This window comes from Sceloporus undulatus, chromosome 11 (genome assembly GCF_019175285.1).
Source record: "Sceloporus undulatus isolate JIND9_A2432 ecotype Alabama chromosome 11, SceUnd_v1.1, whole genome shotgun sequence".
NCBI lineage: Eukaryota > Metazoa > Chordata > Lepidosauria > Squamata > Phrynosomatidae > Sceloporus > Sceloporus undulatus.
In genome coordinates, this window is record NC_056532.1 from 1,618,096 (window position 1) to 1,642,287 (window position 24,192).

General features: G+C 44.2%; 1 protein-coding gene across 1 annotated transcript in view; it reads right to left on the reverse strand.

The window, feature by feature from the left end:
• GTF2IRD1 (GTF2I repeat domain containing 1) overlaps window positions 1-24,192 on the reverse strand; it is a 71,215-nt gene that overhangs the window by 29,339 nt on the left and 17,684 nt on the right. Inside the window, exons 4-15 of the mRNA XM_042442563.1 lie at window positions 22,210-22,351; window positions 17,090-17,236; window positions 15,262-15,445; window positions 13,271-13,581; window positions 11,072-11,161; window positions 9,549-9,632; window positions 7,525-7,708; window positions 6,358-6,383; window positions 4,414-4,534; window positions 3,631-3,668; window positions 2,668-2,748; window positions 5-74 (exon numbers count right to left, since the gene is read on the reverse strand). Coding sequence (XP_042298497.1) covers window positions 5-74; window positions 2,668-2,748; window positions 3,631-3,668; window positions 4,414-4,534; window positions 6,358-6,383; window positions 7,525-7,708; window positions 9,549-9,632; window positions 11,072-11,161; window positions 13,271-13,581; window positions 15,262-15,445; window positions 17,090-17,236; window positions 22,210-22,351 — 1,478 coding nt within the window. The remainder of the gene's footprint in view (window positions 1-4; window positions 75-2,667; window positions 2,749-3,630; window positions 3,669-4,413; window positions 4,535-6,357; window positions 6,384-7,524; window positions 7,709-9,548; window positions 9,633-11,071; window positions 11,162-13,270; window positions 13,582-15,261; window positions 15,446-17,089; window positions 17,237-22,209; window positions 22,352-24,192) is intronic.

Below are 24,192 nucleotides of genomic sequence, written 5' to 3' on the forward strand. Positions count from 1 at the left end.
CAGCCTGTCGCGCACATCCAGATTCACGTGATTGGCTACCGCGTCGCGCATTTCATCAGAACGGGGCGATCGATCTGTTAAGGGGAGAAAAACCAAGACTGTCCAATGATACTATCCCTGGGTGAATGTTATGCTTTCCTATGAGCAGGTGGATGGTGTGGAGGGAGATGCTTTTCACCTTTATTCTATACAGGGGAGGATTGTTGTCATGCTACGAAGCTGGGAAATTCAAGAAAGCAAAAGGATGTAGAGTTGGACTACCACATTCGCTGGGGTTAGGGGCACAAGATCCCTATGAAAGTGGAAGAACCGCAAGTAAAAAAAAGGGCTATGTTTTTACCTGGGAGAACACCTCTCTAGGAATCTCTAGGTCAGTGATGGTGAACCTTTTAGAGACCGAGTGCCCAAACTGCAACCCAAAAACCACTTATTTATTGCAAAGTGCCATGTCCCTAAAGCTTTCTAGTAACAAACTCTGGCAAACTCTGTGCTGGGATGATGGCACATGTGCCCACAGGGAGGGCTCTGAGTGCCACCTCTGGCACGCGTGCCATAGGTTCGCCATCACTGCTCTAGGTCCTCCAGTGCAACTCTGGGGTCAACATCTGCCAGAGGTTGGTTGCAGAATCACGCTGGAGTACCTACAAATGCCTAGAGAAGTGTTTTCTCTAGTAACCTCTCAGTCCTCCGGCACAACTCTATGGTCAATTTCCAACAGAGTTGCGTTGCGGACCCTAGAGATTCCTAAAGAGGGCATATTATTAATCAAATCTGCAGATGTCAAAGCCGTAAATGTGGAAAGACAACTGTCATTTCTTCACATAGCAAAAAAGCAACAACTGGAACTCACTACAATAAGCTGTGAAAGAAGGCATTAATGACTTTACAAGGGAAGTCCATGGAATCCCCTTTGCCCACCTCTGATGCCCATTGCGCACATGCACTTGTGGCTTGAATGTCATATTCCATGCGTCAAAGGAAATGGATCGCGATACTTGAAAGCTCATCCTAAAAGAAACCGTTGAGTCTTAAAGGCGCCACAAGAGACTTGGCTGTTATTCTCCGTTGTTCTGGATCACAATTCCCATTAGCCCCCTGCAATCCAGATAAGGTGGGTATAATGGGAACTATAGTGCAACCAACTCCAGAAGGCTGCCATAAATCATAATGTGACCAGAATCTGCAACTACAAGACCTACAGATCAGAGATTTTAACGCACGAACTCCAAAACTGTCCAGCTGAGCTGCCCCAAACCTTTGCTCAAATGTTTCTGTTTTAAGGAGCAAATCACTCAGAGATCGACTAGAAGTTTCTAAATGTCCTTCTGGATCAGAGACAATGAAACTTGCTGCAGAAATACCTCTTTCCTTCTAGTATCTGACTCTTTGTAAATACAATAAATATCACAAAGAGGTATCTCTGCCATCCAATACAATCTTATCCCAGTGTGGAGAATGCTCCTGCTCAGGCTTCAAATGAGCCAACCATACCCGCTTCTGGCATGTTCAGTCCCATCCTCCTCCCCACAAGCGACACTGAGCAATTGGCGCCACTGGGTATGCATGGGGGTGTTTCAGCTTTGCCAGCTCATTTAGCCCCCAGATCCCTAGATCTTCTCACCAAGCTTCACTGGTTTCTGATGGTACAAACCTTGAAATTCCTCCCCTCATTTCTCAACGGCCCCATTTTGCTTCCACTCACCGCTAGAGTCTGCCATTTCTAGCCGGGTCCTACGCAATGTAAGACACGGACTTGCATTCCACTGGTGTCATATGCAGAAAGCATAGATATACCATGAAATACACAGACTTCTCCCTGATATGCTAGCGCAGGCTTGGAAAAGATCCTTTTGGGAAACAAATCAAGACATCTGCCTTTGGATGCGAGAAAGGTTTCTGGCCTTATTCAGGCCGCTTTGCTATTTCCAATCAGTACTGTTGCTCAATTTACTCCAATCAACTTGAATACCCTTTGTACTAGCTGCACTTCTGGAATCCTATAGGTTAATCCCACTAGAGTAAATCCATTGAATTAAATGCTGAATGATGAATCAACGTACAGATAAATTCAGTGGCTCTGCTCTAGTTAGGAATAATTATCTACTCCAAATTGTGGTAAAGGCTGACAAGAAGTTGGACATGATCTTACAAAGAATGATCGGCTAATAAGACATCAGAGCGGTCATAACCAAAACCCTCGGTTGGCTATGCTGGCTGAAGGATACTGAGTAGGGTTCCCAAAAAGGAACTTTTCCAAACTCTGCTCAGGATACGGTTTAGGATTTGTGACTTGATCCTTTGAGAAGGGTGTATATTTCAGCCCAAGATGGATGCCTGGATGAAGCAGCCTCTGTGCTCAGAGTGAAATGCAGCATTGACAATACCTACAGAGGTAGTGGGAACCATGCAGACCTCCTCCCCAAATAATATTATTAGATTGCAATCCAAGCATTCCTCTCTACTGGCTATACTTGCTAAAAGGTTGCTGGGATATGTAGTCCAACAACATCTAGGGGCCCACATAATCCCCACCATGGCCTAAATGCATTGGCACATCCAGGGTTTGGGGCATAACAAGCACTCAGAGGAATGCAACAGGTTGTATTATTAATCGAAACATGGTCTTAAATCTTGACAGCATCACCAAAAGATACTTGCAGTTGATACCTGGAACAGTGATCTGAATGATGTCTACTTCATCTGGTTCTATTTTGATGCGTTTAATGCCTCCCAGTTCTCCTGAAGTACCTGCCAAGGAAAAATGAACCAGCAATAAGAAAAGTGAACCAACTACAAGAAACATAAGAAGCTGCTCAATACTTGACTAACATGACTGGCCTCTCTCTTTTGGGATTGCCTCATGTAGGGATGCAAAAAGGGCATCCTATAGCTGCGAGTGGCACATGACCTTCTGCCATGTTTTGGGGGCGATCAGACTGCTTTAGGGTGAAGGAAAGCCTTTTGGTAACAGGATGCAAACTAGTATTTAATGTTCTTGTTGCAAGAAAAGCCTTTTTGGGGACTGAACTGTTCAGTAGGATAAACCGTGGCAAAATCATACCTGTGTCATTGAGAGGGCCTTGGTGGTGGCCTTGGTGGTTTCACCAGAAGCTATGGATGGCATCTTCAGAAAATGCTGGCATGGAAAAGAGTGGGGTGTATATACTGTTGGTATATACAGTACATTGGTGTGGTCTCTTCCAGCTCTATGATGGTATATACCAGTGATGGCGAACCTATGGCATGCGTGCCAGAGGTGGCACTCAGAGCCTTCTCTGTGGGCACACATGCTGTCTCCCTCACACAGAGTTTGCCAGAGTTTCTTACTAGAAAGCCAAAGGGATGTGGCACTTTGCAATAAATAAGTGGGGTCTGGGTTGCTGTAAAAGGTTCACCATCACAGGTATATACAGTATATATACCCCACTCTCTTCCATGCCAGCATTCTCTGAAGATGCCAGCCACAGCTGCTGGCGTAACATCAGGAATAAACTCTTCTAGAACATGGCCTCATAGCCCAAAAAAACTATAGATGCTAGCCGTGAGAGCCTTCGACTTCACAATGATCAGCTACTTTCTCTGCCATTAAAAGAGTACCTACCAAGAGGGCAGTCGTTGTGCATAACTTACCTGGTTCAGAGTCCCCAGCGACAGTGCACTTTTCAGACCTGGCAAAGGAAATGAATATCATCGACTTTTCACTTATAAAATGCTTTGTGCAACATTGCTAGATGCTGCACAGTCAAAGCAGGGATGAAAGACATAATACAACAAAAGGGCACATCATTAGATGATAGTAAAACACATTGCTATATTCATTTCCCCCTCCAAAATGCAGAAATAGTGAAATATTTATACTGCTTGTCCTCAAGTACATTTTTGTTAAATGCTATGTTAAATGCCAGTTTTGCACATGTTGTGTGGCGGCTATCAGGTTCAAGGCTGGGCGACAGTGTTATACCTGGTTTATCCAAGTCTAATTCACAAAGGCTGATACTGGGATTGAACCAAAGGTCTATTTTATCAAAGGCTGCACACACTACACAATTACAGCAGCTCGATATTGCTTTAACTGTCATGGCTCCATCATATGGATTTGTGGGATGAAGAGATACTTAGAAATGTCTGCTAGAAACCTAACACATACAAGGAAAGAGATTCCACCTCAACATTAGGAACAACATCCTAACAGTAAGAGCTGTTCAATAGTGGAAGGTGGTGCTGCCTTGGAGGTTCATAGAATCATAGAGTTGGAAGAGACCCCAAGGGCCATCCAGTCCAACCCCATTCTGCCATGCAGGAAATCTCAATCAAAGCATATCCAACAGATAGCCATATAGCCTCTGTTTAAAGACCTCCAAGGAAGGAGACTCCACCACACTCTGGAAGGAGAGGATAAAATGACTTTTTTACCTATGATTCGTCTGTGAAGTCCCTGCTAGATCAAGAAATGCCATTCTGTGCGGTTCAGGAGAGATTTCCCCAGAAGGGCTGGATGGCTCAATCTTTGTTGAATCTTTGGTAAATTTACTTCCTGTTTAAGAACATTAGAAAAGAACATAAAGAAAAGAAGTAAGGAAAAATGTTTGTCGGGTATCATTACAGAAGAGAATCCAGGAATTACCAACGTAAGGATGCCATCCACTTTGCAAATGCCAGCCACTTTGGCTCAGTTTCAGCCACGTTGGCCTTTGGCTCTGATCCCATCTACTGTTGGCATTGGCCCCCAACAAATTACAACGAAACAGGGGTCTTCACAGCAAAATGGTTTCCCATCCCTCACTTAAGAGGCAAAATTCCTCCTCTCCCAAAGGTGTCATTTCCCAATTGTTTTAGTAATCAATAGAGTTGTCAATAGAGCGAGTAGGAATTGCCCCAAAGTTGCGCTGGAAAGTGATATGGGCATCCAACCCAACATTAAAAAGCAAAAGGCCAAATCCTTTCCACCGCATTTCACACACTTCATTGGCCACGGATGAGGCTCTAAATATTCTATTACACTGCAGAAAAAAGATGAAATTTGGTATTTGGGTTACAAACTGGATGCCCTTCGAATATCTCAGCTCTTCTACATTAAGCTGGTCTGTTGCATAACGTTGTTAACTTAGTGTTCTGCTGAACCACAGTAATTTCTGATTTTACGCATGTTCCTCTTGCACACCCATAGGATATCCATTATTATTATTAAACTTTATTTATATAGTGCTGTAAATTTACACAGCGCTGTACATAGAATCAATCAAAATAGATAAAATAGATAAAATAAACTTGCCTATGGCGTACATTCTATGGAAATGATTAAATATCATACATATTAGTACATGTTGGCATTCAATAAAACAAGGCAGACAACCAATTAAAATAACATTCGATAACAATCATGTAACGCCTGGGAACGCTTCCTTGAAACCTATGGCCTGTTCCAGACTGTCAAAATAAAGCTGCTTCAGGTCTCTTTGGAGGTATGCTATTTAAATGATGCATGGGTCCTAAGAGTCCGGAGGTCGCGCCAAAGCCACACTCCATTCCTAAGCACTGGAGGGCAGCTTTGGTGCAGCTTCCGGATTCTTAGGGTGCATGCATCATTTAAACAGCATACCTCCAAAGAGACCCCAAGCAGCTTTATTTTGGCAGTCTGGAACAGGCCTCAGTTACCTAGTTCTGATTATATTACATTACCCAAATCCAACCAAATATGGTTAACTCTAACAACAGTTTAATTGTAACAGGGCAACTTCAAATATGAATTCTGAAGGTGGTTTGTGTCACCAAACCACAGTTAGGATTAAGCACAGTTTAGGGTCTGGTTAAAGGTGTGTAAACTGTGGTTGATCTAGAATGGAAGAAGACACTTCCAATCTTTTCTTTCTGACCACATGAAAAAGGGAAGAGAGTGCATGAGGTTGGAGCGCTTTGAATCCAGAGCTTCCAACTATACTGTTACATGTAAAGTCTCCCAAACAAAGGCTTGCATGGCCGGAATACATAGTTTTTTGTGGGTTTTTCGGGCGATGTGGCCATGTTCTAGAAGAGTTTATTCCTGACGTTTCACCAGCATCTGTGGCTGGCATCTTCAGAGAATGCTGGCATGGAAGAAAGTTGGGTCACACAGTATGTACATGTATACACCCCACTCTCTTCCATGCCAGCATTCTCTGAAGATGCCAGCCATAGATGCTGGCGACATGTCAGGAATAAACTCTTCTAGAACAAGGTCACATAGCCCAAAACCCCCACAAAAAACTATAGTAAATAAATACTTCACATATATAATTCTCTGTTTCACCAAGATACACAAAAGTGCGCCAGGAAGCATTTTTCCGCCACAGGAAGATGTCAAGAAAATGTCTCACCTACCTGTAAAAATTCTTTCATCAAACATCCTGTAAAGGAATGCAAAACAATTCAGATGGAAGGAAGAAGAATGGGGGAGATGTTAAGAACACTAGTCAGGAATATAGTCATTGCATAGTCAGAGATATACAGCCTGCAAACATGGAGGTTCTATTCAGATCCTGTGACCACCAGCTGCAGATTGATCTAACTTCCTTTATAAATTAATGTAATTTCTTTTAAGGCTATGTTAGGATCAAACTACACATTACGTTAATTATAGGTAATTTTTCCAATAACTGGTACTCCTGAAATGACTATATAATACCACAAAACTTGCATGAAGCTTGACACCTTGTGAGGGGTGCTGGCTTCCATGTCGATGGATCAGTGACTCAATTCCAAGTTCTAACCCAAACATAAAGGCACTAACTATAGTATTGAACCTGTTAAACACAACTAACACATTTAAAGTTTGGGCTAAAACATGGAATGGATTCACTAACCAGCTGACATAAGAAGCATCAATCTCTACTGCTGACAGCTCACTATACTTTTAATATGTCTACATATACTATACACAAATGTCATACCAATGAATGAATGAATGAATGAATGAATGATATAACCCATGGATAAGTCAAGGGTAAAATTTAGGAGCACGTAACAAAGGATCTAAAGAACGAAGCAAAGGAAAATAGCATTGCAATGGAGGACCTGCAAAACCCTAGAAGTGTTCTCTCTAGGAATCTCTGGGTCCTCCAATGCAACGTCTGGTGGACATTGACAGCAGAGTTGCACAGGAGGACCCCGAGCTTCCTAGAAAGAAGATATTAATAAAATCCGTGAATAACCCAATCTGCCAAAGTCAAAGCTGCAAATGTGGAGCGTTGACTTTATATTCCAACAGATAACCCCATTAATCCGGAAAATCAGTATGCAAAGGGATCTTGTAGCACCTTTGAGACTAGCATAAGCTTTCGTAGACTTGAGTCTAGTTCCTTCCCAAGGTGCAAACACCAGGATACTGTTGCATGTTTCCATGGCAGTTAATCTGGAATGATAGCACTGAAATTGTATAGCAATGTAAAGGTACCTAGGTTCACTTACAAAGGCTATTTCAAAACCAAGTGGGTTTTATTTTGCCCATTGCCGTCTGCATCCCTTATACAGCTCAGGTTATCCAAGTACCTTTTAATTACAAAGTGGATGTGGTGCCTCTCCTCCAATATGCGCTTGAGCTTCGGGACTCCATAAGTGCATGGCCTTTTGAAGGGGATTTTGTCAGGAATCCCAATGATTTCGACTGCCTCTGGGTCGCAAGCAATTTTTCGGTACGGGACAGGGACCATGTGATCTAGACCCAAGGCTTCGGCTGAAAGAGAAACCACATTCGACGTTTAGGAGTAAGACGAGTCAGAACTTGATTAACTGCGGCTTTGCAACTTGGTCTTCTGTAAAAACCTTCTTGCAAGTTATTATTATTATTATTATTAAGCTTTATTTATATCTGTAAATGTATACAACTGCAACAGCAGAAGTTTCTGTATTGAGACTATTCATGTTTACAAAACGGCTTTCGAAAGCAGGCGTCATACTCTTATATAGTGCAAGTTGGTGGTATATAGCAAAGTACAGAAAGAGAAAAACCAAGGCCTGTTCCAGACTGCCAAAATAAAGCTGCTTGGGGTCTCTTTGGAGGTATGCTGTTTAAATGATGCATGCATCCGAAGAATCTGGAAGCTGCACCAAAGCTGCGCTCCAGTGCTTAGGAACGGAGTGTGGCTTTGGCGCGACCTCCGGACTCTTAGGACCCATGCATCATTTAAACAGCATACCTCCAAAGAGACCCGAAGCAGCTTTATTTGGGCAGTCTGTAACAGGCCTAAGATCTGAAGCTGTATCCAGGGTATCCAGTTCCACCTCCCAATCTCCCTCAGAGAGTCAAAACCTAAAATAGGAAGGGGACAATACTATCTTTATGCACAGAGAAAGCAACTCCCATGATCAAGGCCAGTAAAGAGGACAGGGTCCTCATGGTGTAGCACTTTGGGATTGAAGCAGCCCTGGTCACACAGTGGTTAAATGCCAGTCCTCCAACCACAAGGTTGAGTTCGATCCCAGGGGCTCCAAGCTTGACTCAGCCTTTCATCCTTTCATAGGTTGGAGGCAATTGGCTTACAGATTGTAAACCACTTTGAGAATGCTGAGTTCAGTATGAAATGGTATAGATATGTGAATGCTATTGCTATATTGGGGTAGCAATCAGATGTTGTCTCAGAAGTAGAGCAGAAAGCATAGGTCTTCTCCTCAGAGTGTGGCGGAGTCTCCTTCCTTGGAGGTTTTTAAACAGAGGCTGAGGCAGAGGTGCTTTGATTGAGAGTTTCTGCATGGCAGGGGGTTGGACTGGATGGCCCTTTGGGTCTCTTCCAACACTAGGATTCTATGATACTTGGCTCAGTTAGGAGACTGGGAATCTATGGCCTGTTCCAGACTGCCAAAATAAAGCTGCTTTTGGTCTCTTTGGAGGTATGCTATTTAAATGATGCATGCACCCTAAGAATCCGGACACTGCACCAAAGCGGCCCTCCAATGCTTAGGAATGGAGTGTGGCTTTGGCGCAACCTCCGGACTCTTAGGACCCATGCACCATTTAAACAGCATACCTCCAAAGAGACCCGAAGCAGCTTTATTTTGGCAATCTGGAACAGGCCTATGTCTCCAAAATGGTGAGAAATAGAAATGTATATGCTATCGCTATTGCTCTGAACCCACAAAGGAGGAATGGATAATCAGCCCTCGCCAGGGCAAGGAAGTTCGGAGTTGTAGTCTAGACAACCTCAGGAGGACCACTTCCAATACAGGGTACTGTTTTCTTCATGGATGCCATCCTAACAGTTTTGGCTGCCAACCCTCCATGGAGGAGGGTTGGCAGAAGGTGTCACCCATCAGGGCAATTATCAATTGACTGTTTGATAAAAGGGACGTTCAAAACCGAAGAGGACTACCTTAATTAGAAGCTGCACAACTCAAATGCGCCATGCCAAGGAAGCAATTAACAGAAAGGACGCAGAGCATATGGCATCTACTTGCGTTGGCAGCATTTAAACAAGAAAAAAAAAGCACCTTAAAAAACACACCCACTTGTTCGTTCCGTAACGCCATGCGAGCCATAAGCGCTGCAGATGACAAACAGCCGTTTCGCGCCCACTCACCATATCTGCTGTTAAACAGAATTTGCACACATTCCCTCAGGGTGTTGATATCTTCAGTCTCTTTTATAAAACTGTCCCATTTATCTGGCAAAACAAAATAAGAGAAGTTTCCACATGGCAACAGATTTCCCCCCCCCATCGCGCTTCACCTCAGGGCCCAGGATTTGCTCCCCATCCCTGCCTCTTCCTCCCTTTGTTATTACTACTACTACTACTACTATTATTATTATTACACTTTATTTATACAGCACTGTAAATTTACCCAGTGCTGTACATGTCAAGACAATGGCGCTAGAGAGAAAGGCAGAAGGATTGTTTGGCGTGACAGCCGCACCGAGTTCAAAATCTCATTGTTGGGTGTCTTCTAAAAGCTCTTCATGGACTCCTCTCTGAAACCCTGGAGAGCAGCTACCAGTCTGAGTAGACCATTGGTTCCCAAACTCTGGCCTTCCAGGTGTTTTGGACTTCAGCTCCCAGGATCCCAGGACATTGGCCAAGATGACTGAGGCTTCTGGGAGCTGAAGTCCAAAACATTTGGAAGGCCAGAGTCTGGGAATCACTGGTGTAGACTATACAGTGGGCCCTCCGCATTCGCTGGCATTAGGGGCACAGGACCCCCATGAAAGTGAAAAAACTGCAAATAAAAACACTGTGTTTTTTTTTAACCCGAGAGAAGACCTCTCTAGGACTCTCTAGGTCCTCCAGCACAACTCTATGCTCAATATCTGCCAGAAGTTGGCCATAGATTTGTGCTGGATGACCTACAAATGCCTACAGAAGTGAACCTTTCTGCTACGCTGCAGGGAAACAGATACCATACCACACTATTAACATGGAAATCACTCTTCCCTACCCAGGATCACACAGTATATATATACCCCACTCTCTTCCATGCCAGCATTCTCTGAAGATGCCAGCCACAGATGCTGGTGAAACGTCAGGAGTAAACTCTTCTAGAACATGGCCACATGGCCCCAAAAACCCACAAAAATCTATGGATGCTGGCCATGAAAGCCTTTGACTTTGTAAACCGCCCTGAGAGCCTTTAGGGCTGAAGAGCGGGATATAAATACAGTAAATAAATACATTTAAGACTCTTCATCTAGAGAGTTTTAGTCTCCCACCAAATACAAATCCCATGGTTACATAGGATGCAGACATGGGAGTTCACATAGAATACAGTGCTATAACTGCATAGTGTGAAAGGAGATGGATTCCTTGACCCACTTACATGAGCGTCACCAGATGCCACAGGTTGTCTCCAACCCATGCATGGGACCCATGTGGAAACTGGGCTCCTATCTTACTTTATTATTCATAGAATCATAATGCACATAATAATGTCCTAGTCAGCAACTCCAATTGGCCCGCAATAGATTGAAGTTCTGCTCCATGCTGCTCTCCACTAACCTTTTTGCTCTGCAAATCCTAAAACAGAGATTTCCCTGCTCCTCTCACTCCCTGATAAGTTGAAAGTAAGACATCTAGCACCACTTTTGAAGGACCCCCAAGCAAAACAATACCTGATTTGTCATGGACAATGGAGAATAGGATGCGTTTGGAGGAATGGACATTTTGGATGAGAGGACCACCCGGGAGGCTAGATTTCTGTCCTGGACATAAGAAAGGAAAGAAGAAAACAAGCATGAGTACATTGCTGAGAAAAGTGAGAGCGAAACTGAGATTAACACAAGGTGAGAGGGCTGGCACATCATTCAGTGAAGTAGCTGGACAGGTGGATTTAAAGAATGAGCGAGGAAGAAAGGGCACATCGAGGTTGTCACAGAAGCTACAGTACAGTGCTTCAACCTGGGCAGGCTGTATTGTGGTCCTCAGACTCCAGTGCAGAAACTTAAGCACATCTATGGTATCCCCTAGAATGGCTTTGTCTCCATCAGAGGTGGAACTAGTGACCTAGACAGAGCTGCAATTCTGTTAAGCTCAAGCTTAAATTTAGCACATATTTAAAACACTGTCCATTTAAGTGCTAAAAGACATCTGTTTGTCCTAGTATGTGCTTTCTTTCACACTGTATCTTGCATTTCAGCATGCTTTGCTTTGCTTTGTGACTGGGCTGTGCTAATTTGCAAAGGCTGGCTGCTGAGGCATGCACTTGTAAAAATGAAAAATGTGTTGAATTGCTGGGAACATGAAATCCCATTTGTAGGAGAATTTTTCTCGCACGTGCCGGGAGGCAATGCTTTGCACTCATGGAAATATGAGAAGCGCTTATTTTTCGGATTACACAGCATCATTCCTCTACATAGTTAGACATAAACTGCAAAGTTAATCTGGCTCTTCCCGTCTGAGGAAGAAAACAGGTTAACTATTACAAGTACACAATCCAAAGGTTGGGGAATGAAGATGACAAACCAACCATGCTGGCATGCTTTATTTCCCCTACTAATTTGTTTCTGCCTATAAAAAGAAAGGGACCTGCATAGTTCCAGGGTCAATTAAAGTGTCCATACCAAATGGCTGCCTTTGGCCTGTTACAGACTGCCAAAATAAAGCTGCTTTGGGTCTCTTTGGAAGTATGCTATTTAAATGATGCATGGGTCGCACCAAAGCCACACTCCATTCCTAAGCACCGGAGTGCAGCTTTTGGTGCAGCATCTGGATTCCTAGGATGCATGCATCATTCAAATAGCATACCTCCAAAGACACCCGAAGCAACTTTATTTTGGCATTCTGTAACAGGCCATTGTCTGAGTTCTTTATACCCTTTAATGTCTAGCTTGACCTCAGTGTGAGTATCCTTGTTGCTGAAGCAACATTTGCTCTTACCAGCAAGATTCTGCACCTCAATCTTCACCTAATGTGCTGCCTGCTTTCTTTAGCAGAACCTTATCTCTACCTTGCCTTGTTTCTTGTGCTGGAAATCAAACGTAAGCATAACATTCAACACACAACCTCATCCAGCACAGAACAACCATGCAGCACAGGCTACCATTGGCATACTGTCCTCAACCCCTCTTTAACCACTGTTCCAATACAGCTAGATCAGGGAGCTACCATTTTAAGTCCCCATCACATTTATTTGTTCCAGGACCATTTTGGGACATTAAAATTGAGCCAAGGGGCCTTCCACTACTAGTAGTCTCAGAGACGTCAATGTTAGGTGGCACATAGTCCACCCTCCAAAGGGACAGAGTCAAGATCAGTAGGTTTTTGTGGGGGGGTTTTGGTCTATGTGGCCATGTTCTAGAAGAGTTTATTCCTGCCATTTCACCAGCATCTGTGGCTGGTATCTCTAGAGAAGGGAGAGAGTCAAGACCAGTTTACCTGGTAGGAGAAGTGGGACCCATTCTTGACAACCTTCTCTCCTTTCTCCTTCCTTCATCATTACCCTAAAGCAGTGATTCCCAAACTTCAGTTCTCCAGGCGTTTTGTACTTCAACTTCCTGAAGATCCAGCCAACTTGGCCAAATGTCAGGGATTCCAGGAAGTCCTAAACATCTGGAAAACCAAAGTTTGGGGATCACTTCCCTAAAGTAAGTTCTTCCATGACCATTATCCCCCCAGAAGACCTGGGGGGAGCTGGGAAGAGGACATGTTTGGTACTTGTAGGAACCTAGGAGTGGTAGACCCATGACCCTGTCAATGCCATCTCTTATATATTTCTATTCCCACCCAACTTGAGCTCTGATCCAAGGCATATCAGGGCCTTTGCATAGGATCTGAATAATCACTTTTTGGACAGCAAACATTAAAGTCATTACCACAGCAGTCACCGAACTCCTGTGGCGAAGGCACCTTCGCTTCTCCTGATGAGCGAGACCTTAGCATCTCGCTGACTGCGCTCATCCCGTGCCGACCAGAGGGACCCTCCTGCTTTATTTCCATGGCAATCTGCGTGGGAAGTGGCACGCCGTACAGGAAACTGTTGGCGGTGACCCCAGAAAGAGCATCTTGGTTGGCCAGCTTAGCATGCACATTGTTAAGGCCTGGTTCTCGGCTCCCCTTTGACATCAGGGTAGGAGAGTTCAACTCCGAAGTAAGGTTGGGCTCCCTGACGGAGTCCTCAGGCGGCCTAAACGAAGGAGGAAACTGCAGGTAAATTACAGGAAAATGTGAAAAGTGTGCTGCTGAATCATGCCAAACAGTTCTGGGCACCACAATTCAAAAAGGATGTGGAGAAACTGGAGTGTGTCCAAAGGAGGGCAACTAAAATGGTGAAGGGTCTGGAAAACATGCCCTACGAGGAATGGCTTAGGGATCTGGAGATGTTCAGCCTGGAGAAGAGAAGGTTAGGAGATGATGTGATAGCCCTGTTTAAATACTTGAAGGGATGCCATATTGAGGAGGGAGCAAGCTTGTTTTCTGCTGCTCCAGAGAGCAGGACTTGGAACAATGGATGCAAGCTACAGGAAAAGAGATTCCACCTCAACATTAGGAGAACCTTCCTGACTGTAAGGGCTGTTTGACAGTGGAATACACTTCCTCAGAGAATGGTGGAGTCTCCCTCTTTGGAGGTCTTTAAACAGAGGCTGAATAGCCATCTATTGGGTATGCTTTGATTGAGAGTTCCTGCATGGCAGAATGGGGTTGGACTGGATGGCCCTTGGGATCTCCTCCAACTCTGGGATTCTATAATACTATGATTCTACTGGACTATACAGTCCATAGTCCAGCATTGTGTTTCCACGGTGCATAACCAGATATTAAGTCCACAGGTAGCGCAAGAGCAGTGAAAGAAGGAGAAGTGGGCATCAATTCCCAACAACCTCCCCCTTTCATCTCTCATTGTGAATAGCACCCTCCTATTCATGTTGCCAAGCAAATGGTACTGAGGCATATACTATATCTGGTGCTGGAAGGAATACAGAGCCATCAGAATTTGGACGTTAGTGGGACAGAATAGTACAATACTTAACAACAACAAAAAAGTGGGGAGTAATTGTAACCATAAAATTTAAAAGAGAATAAAGTATCTTTTTTTTCTGAAGAGGGATAGCTAGTAAAAACAAAAATGGTGTTTATTTAAAGGGATAGATATGTACATAGAAATTGGATTAAATTATATATATTGCTACCTAGAAATGTAAGACAAACTAAAAGGATAGTATAGTGGGTCACTGGTATCCGCTGGGGTTTAGTTCCAGGATCCTCCTTGGATATCAACATCCGTAGATGCTCAATGACAAGTAAAATGGTGTCCCTTATATTAAATGGCAAAATCAAGGGTTGCTCTTTAGAATTTATATACATTTTTAATATTTTCAAATCATGGATGCTTGAATTCGTGGCTAAAAAATCAGTGGATAAGGAGGGTAGACTGTACATATAGATAAGAAGACAGAAGGTAAAATAAAGAAATGAAGAACCCAACAGAAGGAGGAAGAGGAGGAGGAAAAAGGAATAGAGAATCCCTGACTATTGGCCGAGATGATAGAAGATTCTGGGAACAGAAGTCTGAGACATCTGGAGTACCAGAGTTTGGGAATCACTGGTCTCAACAGTCGCTTTCCCAAGCTCTGGTTATGATGGTACAGAATTGGGAGAGTGAACAGGGGAGAGTAAGAGTAAGTATAGAGGTGGGATGAAGGCTTTACATTGCAAGGCCCATCCTTGGGGTCTCAGCAGGCCCTGATCCGAGAACAAGAGCCACAGCCCACAAGCCAGGAATCAGCCACAGCGCTTACTCTTGTTCTCCAAGCAGGCAAAAGCCCCGCTCGGAACAGGAGGCTCCACACTTCTAACTTCATCTTACCTTTTTAGCCTGAAGCGCATGTGGTGACTGTGCTCTAAAATGGCCATCAGAGACTTCACATCGTACTCAGTGGGCTTCCTGAAGGTGAGCCCATCGGGCAACCCAGCAACCGCCAGCAAGCCTGGCTCTTTCAGGAATTTCTCATATGGCAGTGGTACCACACTGCTCTTCCCCAAGGCCTCACCTAGGATAAGAAAGAAAGACCATCAGCTGTGAATGCAGGCTAGAAACAGAGTTCAAAGCTTGTTGAGTTTTGTCTCATGGTCACATTCTGTCATCACCAAGAAACAGACCAACTGCATGGAGGTCAATCTTCCACTGAACTGCATGAGCTGCACCCTCAACAGAAAATTCAAATGCATCCATTTCCCTCTGTAGTCACCCTGAAAATGGCAACAGATCACAATGTCACAATCTGGAGAAGAAGTGCGGAAGAAAGCAGAGGTATGAGAGTTGTTTATGGATCTTGGTGAGAGTCTTTTTCAAATATTTTAATGTATTGTGGAGTTCTGCATAGTTTAGGGCAAATTTGACATCATGGCAATTTGTTTTAATGGGGAGTTGTGGCTTTAGGCCAGTGATGGTGAACCTTTTTGAGGCCAAGTGCCCAAACTGCAACCCAAAACCCACTTATTGATTGCAAAGTGCCATGTCCCTCTGGCTTTCTAGTAACAAACTCTGGCAAACTCTGTGCTGGGATGATGGCACATGTGCCCACAGAGAGGGCTCTGAGTGCCACCTCTGGCACGCGTGCCATAGGTTCGCCATCACTGCTTTAGGGGAATAGTAGGAGGCTTCAGGGGACTAAAAGTGGGCTTCAGATGCCACATGCTGCCCTTTTGCCAAACCTGAAAAAGACATCAAGATAGGACTATGATAATGAAGGAATGGTACTCCACACTCCAATAAAACAAAACATAAAACAAAGAAGAAATAGACTTCTAACAATGCCTAGTTTTGATTTTTTAACATTTGGGGGCATTTCTTAGGGTGGCTTGATCAGTAGTGGGCACGAAAACTAGCCCTGAGAGCCATATGATCAACTTAGATTGCCAGAAAGGAAAGCTGCTAGTCTTCTGTGCTTGGGCCACCACAGCTGAAGATGGGCAAAAAGTGGCATTCATGAGCTTAACACATGAGACCAACTGGGTTGCATCAGGTCTTGCAAAGTATCCTGACTGTGGTGCGTCTCTAACTCCTTTGGAGTGGAGAACGGGTAGTGAACCTGTTAACAGGCATCTGTTCATGACAAATACTCTTCATGCATTTTTCAAAAGTGACTGCATTGCTAAATGTATTTCTTTTGCTGGAACATATGGAAAGCTCAGAAACGTACAGAGTTATAGTCACAAATGGTGTTGGGTTCCACATTCTGCCCGGAGATGTGCAAAAGAGGCAGACCCAGTAAAGAAGCTGACAGAGCAAATGTGTCATCCATTTTAAGATGAAGTCCCATTCCCATCACTCTGTGTTTTGCTAGCCTAACAGTATGCCAGCTCACCTATATGCACTGTTTCCTCTCTTCTAAACTCTTCCAACGTACCTGACATGCAAACTTGAATCTATCTATCATCTATCTATATTACTGGAGTCACCGGAATCCCCAGCCACAACTTGCAAATGTTATTTTTTGGGCTACGGTTCCCAGAATCAACCACCTAGCATGGCTCATTTCCAAACCAACCGGCGGATGCTGGGAGCTGTACAAACTGAGTACAAACTCAGTGCAACAGGTCTAGGCAATTGTCCTGGAATAATCAACCCACATGCGACACAGAAGGCAAGCTCAACGGATGCAAAGCGGAAGCAAACAAAGGTTGTTCCTTACTATAAAGCACATCGAAAACTTCTTCCACCATCTTCCTGAGGAGGTAAACATCCGATCCCTGATCCGGGGAGATTCGAGGAATGGTCCGGCCAAAGTCCTTGATCTTCCTCTGGCTGTCCAGATCTTGCTCTTTCCTCTGTTGAATTCCTGCCACCAGGAGCAGAGCGGGAAGGCAAGAGAAAAGATGATAATTTAAGAGATGCCTTATTCGTATCAGTGGCTTGGTGATGCCACTCCTGCAACTCCATCTGACTAGACCAGACAATTGAATCTTCAGCAACGCTGATAGGTTGGCATTCTCCACTGTACCTTGAGGGAGCAGGACTGACCAAGGGCACAGGGCAGGCTAACATAGAGTCTTTCAGAATGTGTCAAAGGGATCTAGGAGTCCAAGTAGACTACAAGTTGAACATGCGTCAACAGTGTGATGCGGCAGCTAACAAGGCCAATGTGATTCTAGGCTGCATCAATAGAAGTATAGTGTCTAGATCAAGGGAAGTAATAGTGCCACTCTATTCTGCCTTGGTTAGGCCCCACCTGGAATAATATTGTGTCCAGTTCTGGGCACCACAATTCAAAAAGGATGTTGAGAAATTGGAGCGTGTCCAAAGGAGGGCAATTAAAATGATGAAGGGCCTGGAAACCATGCCCTATGAGGAACGACTCAGGGATCTGGGGATGTTTAGCCTGGAGAAGAGATGATTAAGAAGTGATATGATATCCCTGTTTAAGTACTGAATGGATGTCATACTGAGGAGGGAGCAAGCATGTTTTCTGCTGCTCCAGAGAATAGGACATGGAACAATGAATGGCAAACTACAGGAAAAGAGATTCCACCTAAACATTAGGAAGAACGTTCTGACAGCAAGAACTGCTTAACATAGATACTCCCTTGGAGCTTATGGTGGTGTCTCCTACTTTGAAAGTCTTTAAACAGAGGCTGGATGGCCATTTTTGGGGATGCTTTGACTGTGAGTTCCTGCATGGCAGGGGTTGGATTGGATGGCCCTTGGGGTCTCTTCCAACTCTATGCTTCTGGCAGTGGGATGCTGCTGCTATATCTAAAGAGGCTGGTATTGGCCCCCGATTAAATTAATCTTATTTTGTGTGAAAGGAGGAGTTGATTCTGTCTGTCCTACTAATCAAAATCACCATTGAGTTACACAACTGGAGAATCCCTACTCCATCTGCTTAAACTTTTGAGGGACCACTTACAATGCTGAGGGTGAGGAAAATGTATGGAGTTGGTTAAAGGATCCAGAGACCTTTCTGGATTCCTTGTGATTGGGTGGGCTATAAATAAATCATTTAGATGATGACGATGATGATGATGATGATGATGATGGTGGTGGTGGTGGTAGAACTGGAGGAGCAGATTTCACCCAGGAGGTGGATGTAATTGGTCAGCCATAGCCAGGAGATGAAATAGACCCTAGATGGAGAATCTCTTTGAGCCCCAGAAAGTTCGGGGTCACATTCCAGTAGTGGGATAGGGGGAAAAGGTGGATCCCAAAAGGCCAGATGATTTTAGCACAACGTTCTTATTATCAGTAAGGAGAGGAATTTCGGCCTTTTGAGAAAGGGGGAAAACACACAAAAGCTGAGAAGCCACAGCAGAAGGGCATCACAGGAAAGAGTTTGGCCTTCTGGAGAAGCCCAAAGGGACAGGCTGGAACCCCAGAAACTGTATTTGACCCCAAAGTCTGAGGGCTTGCACCCTAGGAACAGACGAAGGACCATGGACAGCTTTAAAAAGCTAGGGAGGAGAACGTCACATAATGATGACGATGGTGTAAAATCTAAATCTAAAATAATGTAATCCCCATGAATAGGATAAGCATAACCACAATGACCAAAAGTGACAATTCCTGGAACATGCCACATTAGGTGATGATACCTCACTGATTCCTAGCTCCTTGCAGAGAATTCGAAACATTAACATCCCCAAAGCCCAACGGGTAACATCTGGTAAACGTGAAACCCAGATGATGAGGATGAATACGATGACGATATAAGAAGCTTCGTTTATAGCAAGCTGCCCTTCCAGCAGAAGCCTCCATGCAGTACCTCCATCGCTACGAAGGAAGCAAAGAGAACAACGTACCCGCAGCAATATGTATTTGCTAATGCTGAATGCTCACAAATGGATTAGGTTTAGGGCGAAAAATATACAGCTGGCGCGTACTCAGCGGATCATCTAAACAGGCATTGACCTTGACAGCCTCGCAGGGCTAATATTTGCACGGGAATGAACTGTTCATGAGCAGCCCCAGCAAGGGGATTAAAGGCAAATATGCGCTCTCCCAGCATCCACCAAGACAACCGCCCCCCGCCCCTTGTTTTTTCCTATTGCGGCAAAAACCTCGGAAGTGTAGCTAAGCAAAAAGGTTCTCCTTGAACCCAACGCATCCTAAGGGAAGGCTTGGCTAGTTCACCAGCGTGGCTCCAATGTCCGAATCGCACGTACAAACAGGGTTCTCCATTGTATAGGCAACCTAAAGGCTTTTAAACATATAATCAGGACAGGATGGTTTTTATGTGGGGTATCTGCTTTAGTTAGGATTTTTAACTTTTGCATGGTTTTGTATGGATTTTATACAATTTTAACAAGATGATTTTAATTGTTTTTCATAGAATCATAGTGTTGGAAGAGACCCCAAGGGCCATCCAGTCCAACCCCAATCTGCCATGCAGGAACTCTCAATCAAAGCATCCACCTCTTAACCTTCTTTTCTCCAGGCTAAACATCCCCAACTCCTGCAGTTGTTCCTCATAGGACATGGTTTCCAGACCCTTCACCATTTTAGTCTCCCTCCTTTGGACACGCTCCAGTTTCTCAACCTCCTTTTTGAATTGTGGTGCCCAGAACTGGACACAATATTCCAGGTGGGGCTTGACCAGAGCAGAATAGAGTGGCACTATTACTTCCATTGATCTAGACACTATACTTCTATTGATGCAGCCTAAAATCACATTGTCCTTTTTAGCTGCTGCATCGCACTGTTGACTCATGTTCAACTTGTGGTCTACTTGGACTCCTAGATCCCTTTCACATGTTGTCTACTTAAGCCAGGTGTCCCCCAACCTATATCTGTGCATTTCATTTTTCCGCCCTTACATTTCTCCGTGTTGAAATTCATTTTGTTAGCTTTGGCCCAGCTTTCTAGTCTATTCAGGTCATCTTGAATTTTGATCCTGTCCTTAGGGGTATTGGCTACTCCTCCTAATCTGGTGTAATTTGCAAATTTGATAAGTATGCCCCCAATTCTGTCATCCAGGTCATTGATAAAGATGTTGAATAGCACTGGGCCCAGGACAGAGCCCTGTGGGACCCCACTGGTCACTTCTCTCCAGGATGAAAAGGAGCCATTGTTCAGCACCCTTTGGGTTCGGCCGGTCAACCAAGTACAGATCCATGTCTAGCCCACATTTCACTAGCTTGTTGGCAAGAATGTCATGGGGAACCCTGTCAAAAGCCCTACTGAAAGCAAGATACACTATATCCACAGCATTCAATTTTCAATTTGTATCACAATGTTTTAAGAAGGTTTTATCTTGTCAGCTGCCCTGGGTCCGTTTTTTTGGGAGAATGGCAGCATAAAAGCGCGATAAATAAATAAAATACAGGGTCTTCAAGGTCTACTGAGAGATCTCTGCATGGCTAACAGTAGATCAATAAACAAAAGACCAACTCGCCAGTTCAGTTCCTGAAATAAGAAAGGTTGGGAGAAAGAATACATTTTGTGGGCCGCAAGCTCAGTGCTGGCACTGTTCTAGAAGAGTTTATTCCTCCCTACAGTGTATGTGTGTATGTATGTGTGTGTGTGTGTGTGTGTGTGTGTGTGTGTGTGTGTATATATATATATATATATATATATATATATATATCCATCTCTCTTCTATGTCAGCATTCTCTGAAGATGTCAACCACAGATGCTGACGAAACATCAAGAACAAACTCTTCTAGTACATGGCCACATAGTCCAAAAAACACAAAAAAAAACCTATGGATGCTGGCCATGAAAGCCTTCAACTTCACATTATAATGCTATTGTTTTCTTAAACTCCAAGGTTCACTGGTAATATTACAGTCGATAGAAAACTCTGCACTCTGCCCACCTGTGTGTTACGTATGTGATCAAAATGGACCCATGGAACTGTAGCCATTGTGGCCAGTATTGCCTTGAACTGATTCCTGGCTCTAGGGTTGGAAACTGTTCAGATGTTGTTGGAATGCAAGTCCCACAAAACTGAGCCAGCAGAGCCACTGATGGGATCTGCAGTCATTCTGGAGGAGCATGGGATCCCCACCCTTGCTCTGGGGAGATAGCACACAAAATGTCTGGAGCCAAGGGAAAGATGTTTGTGTTCCAAAATCAGGTTTCTGAGACAGCAGAAAGTTGAAGGGAGAGGATGCGCTATCCATGAAATTTGTGAGCAAATGGATGCCTGTCCTAAATAAGGACTCATGCATCCCTCCAGATGTTGTTGGACTCCTAGCATGCCTCGCCACTGGTTACGCTGGCTAACACTGCAGGGTTTCCATCTGTGTTCTACCTTCAGTCAGGCATGAAACAAGTAGGCTCTGACTTCAGACCCCTGCAGCCTCCCAACCTTGCCAAGCCAAGAAAACGCTGCAAATACAGCCCTGCAACACAAGGAACATATTGGCTTCCTTTCAGCTGTTGCCAGGCTTGATATAGCTAAGAACTGGAGAGTTGAACATTGCAGAATAGTGAACTAGACTTTGTCACCTGTGGGTTAATGGAGAAAATTGCAGATAGCAATATCAGAGCGAGAGGCTTGACTTTCCGCACAGTTTGGCATCCTCTTATTGAATACAACCAGCAGGACTTGGTTTCTAGACATCCCCAATTGTATCTAAATTTTGATGGAAAGATGTCTTCCAGGGTCTCTGAATGCATCTTTTGTCGGTAATGTCCATGGCATTATTTTGTGGGTATACTTTAATTTCTGCTTTTTCAGTGAAATAACCACATTTGAGGGTTTACTGTCACTGGCATTATTTTTATTTGTTGTTGTTTTAGTATAGCATTTGTTGTCATGTTTTGTTCGTCAATAAAATCATTTTTTTTAAAAAAAGAAAACTCAATACTTACTGCAGAACTTCTTGAAATCCGCCTGGACCTCTTTCCTTGCGTTCATGAAGAGCCTCCCCTTTTCTGTCCCAACCACAAAGGTATTTTCATCGTGGACCGCAATGCAGGCAACCTCAGCATTGAGTTTAGAAAGTGCTGAACACTGGAGAGAGAGATTGAGAGAGAGAATGAATGAGAAAGAAGGGGAGACAACAGTCAAGTTAATGTATTTATTCTTTTAACTAAGTAAAATACTTTAATCCTGACTTTTTCTATCCAATTGACATCCTAGAATCGTAGAACCGTAGAGCAGGACTGGACCACAAGGGCCATCTAGTCCAACCCTCCGTCAAGCAGGAATACACAACTAAATCAATCCTGAAAGATTCCTATTGACCCTCTGACATAGAATCTTATTGCTGGACCTGAAAAGCACACGTTAATATAACTGCTTGTTTGTGATAATGACAGGTTATATACCTGTAACTATAGTTCTTCAAGAGGTCATGTGCACATTCACACAAATGGGTTCTCCTGCACCTGCGCGGGGCACCATTCGGAATCTTCTAGAATGTTATGTAAGCGTTTTGGCAGCAGTCTCACCCATCTCCAGTAATCCTATATAAGGAGCCTTCCCACCAGAAGTTCCAGTTCCCTGGACGCCAATGAAGCCATCCATAGGGATCAGAAAGACACTATGCGTGGAGGGTGGGTAGGATTGTGTGAGTGTACAGGTGACCACTTGAAGAACTACGGTTAAACAGGTATGTGACCTGTCTTTCTATGTGATCTCTGCCTCACACTAAAGGGAGACTACACACAAGGAGGAATCATAGAATCAGAGACCCCAACCCCCTGTCATGTCTGTCCTGGGCCCAGTGCTATTCCGCATCTTTAACAATGACTTGGATGGAAGAACAGAATCATAGAAACATAGAATCATAGAATCCTAGAGTTGGAAGAGACGACAAAGGCCACTCAGTCCAGCCCCATTCTGCCATGCAGGAACTCACAATCAAAGCAGCCTCTGCTTTAAGACCTCCAAAGAAGGAGACTCCATCACCCTTTGAGGGAGTGTGTTCCACTGTCGAACAGCCCTTAGAATCATAGAATCGTAGAGTTGGAAGAGACCACAAGGGCCATCCAGTCCAACCCCATTCTGCCATGCAGGAAATCACAATCAAAGCATCCCCGACAGATGGCCATCCAGCCTCTGCTTGAAGACCTCCAAGGAAGGAGACTCCACTGTCCAAGTGGAGACTCAACATTACTGTCCTAATGTTCCTCCTAATGTTGAGGTGGAATCTCTTTTCCTGCAGCTTGCATCCATTGTTCCGGGTCCTGTTCTCTGGAGCAGCAGAAAAAAAGCTTGCTCCCTCCTCAATATGACATCCCTTCAAGTGTTTAAACAGGTCTAATCTCTTGCTGATACAGGAAATCCACAACTAAAGCATCCCCAATGGATGGCCACCCAAGCTCTGTTGAAAACCCTCCAATGAAAACAGAGCCTCCATCCTCTGGAAGTTGCCTTTAGAGAAAAGCAGGATGCCAAAGATAGAGGGAAAGCACACAAAATCTGGACAATCGGGGACTTTGTTCAGTTTCTGGAGATAAGCAGTTGATCCCCAGCCCTCTCCATACAGAACGATGGGAATCCATCCCAAATGAAACAGTTCCAGATGTGAAAGCACACAACAACAAGCCCTCCAAGGTCCTCCATGGGGTCAACAGAGTGCCCTAACTCCTGACAGTTGCTCACTCCGATTTAAATTAATCATTTTGTTGTCGCTGTTGATAGCGTGTTGCAAATGCATATACACCTGTCCCTCCATATTTGCTAGGGTTAGAGGCACAAGACCCCCGTGAATATGGAAAAAACACAAATAACAAAAACACCATGTTTTTACCTAAGAGGATATCTCTCTAGGGATCTCTAGGTCTTTCAGTGCAACTCTGTGGCCAACGTCCGACAGACACTGACCATAGAACTGCGCTGGAGGAGCA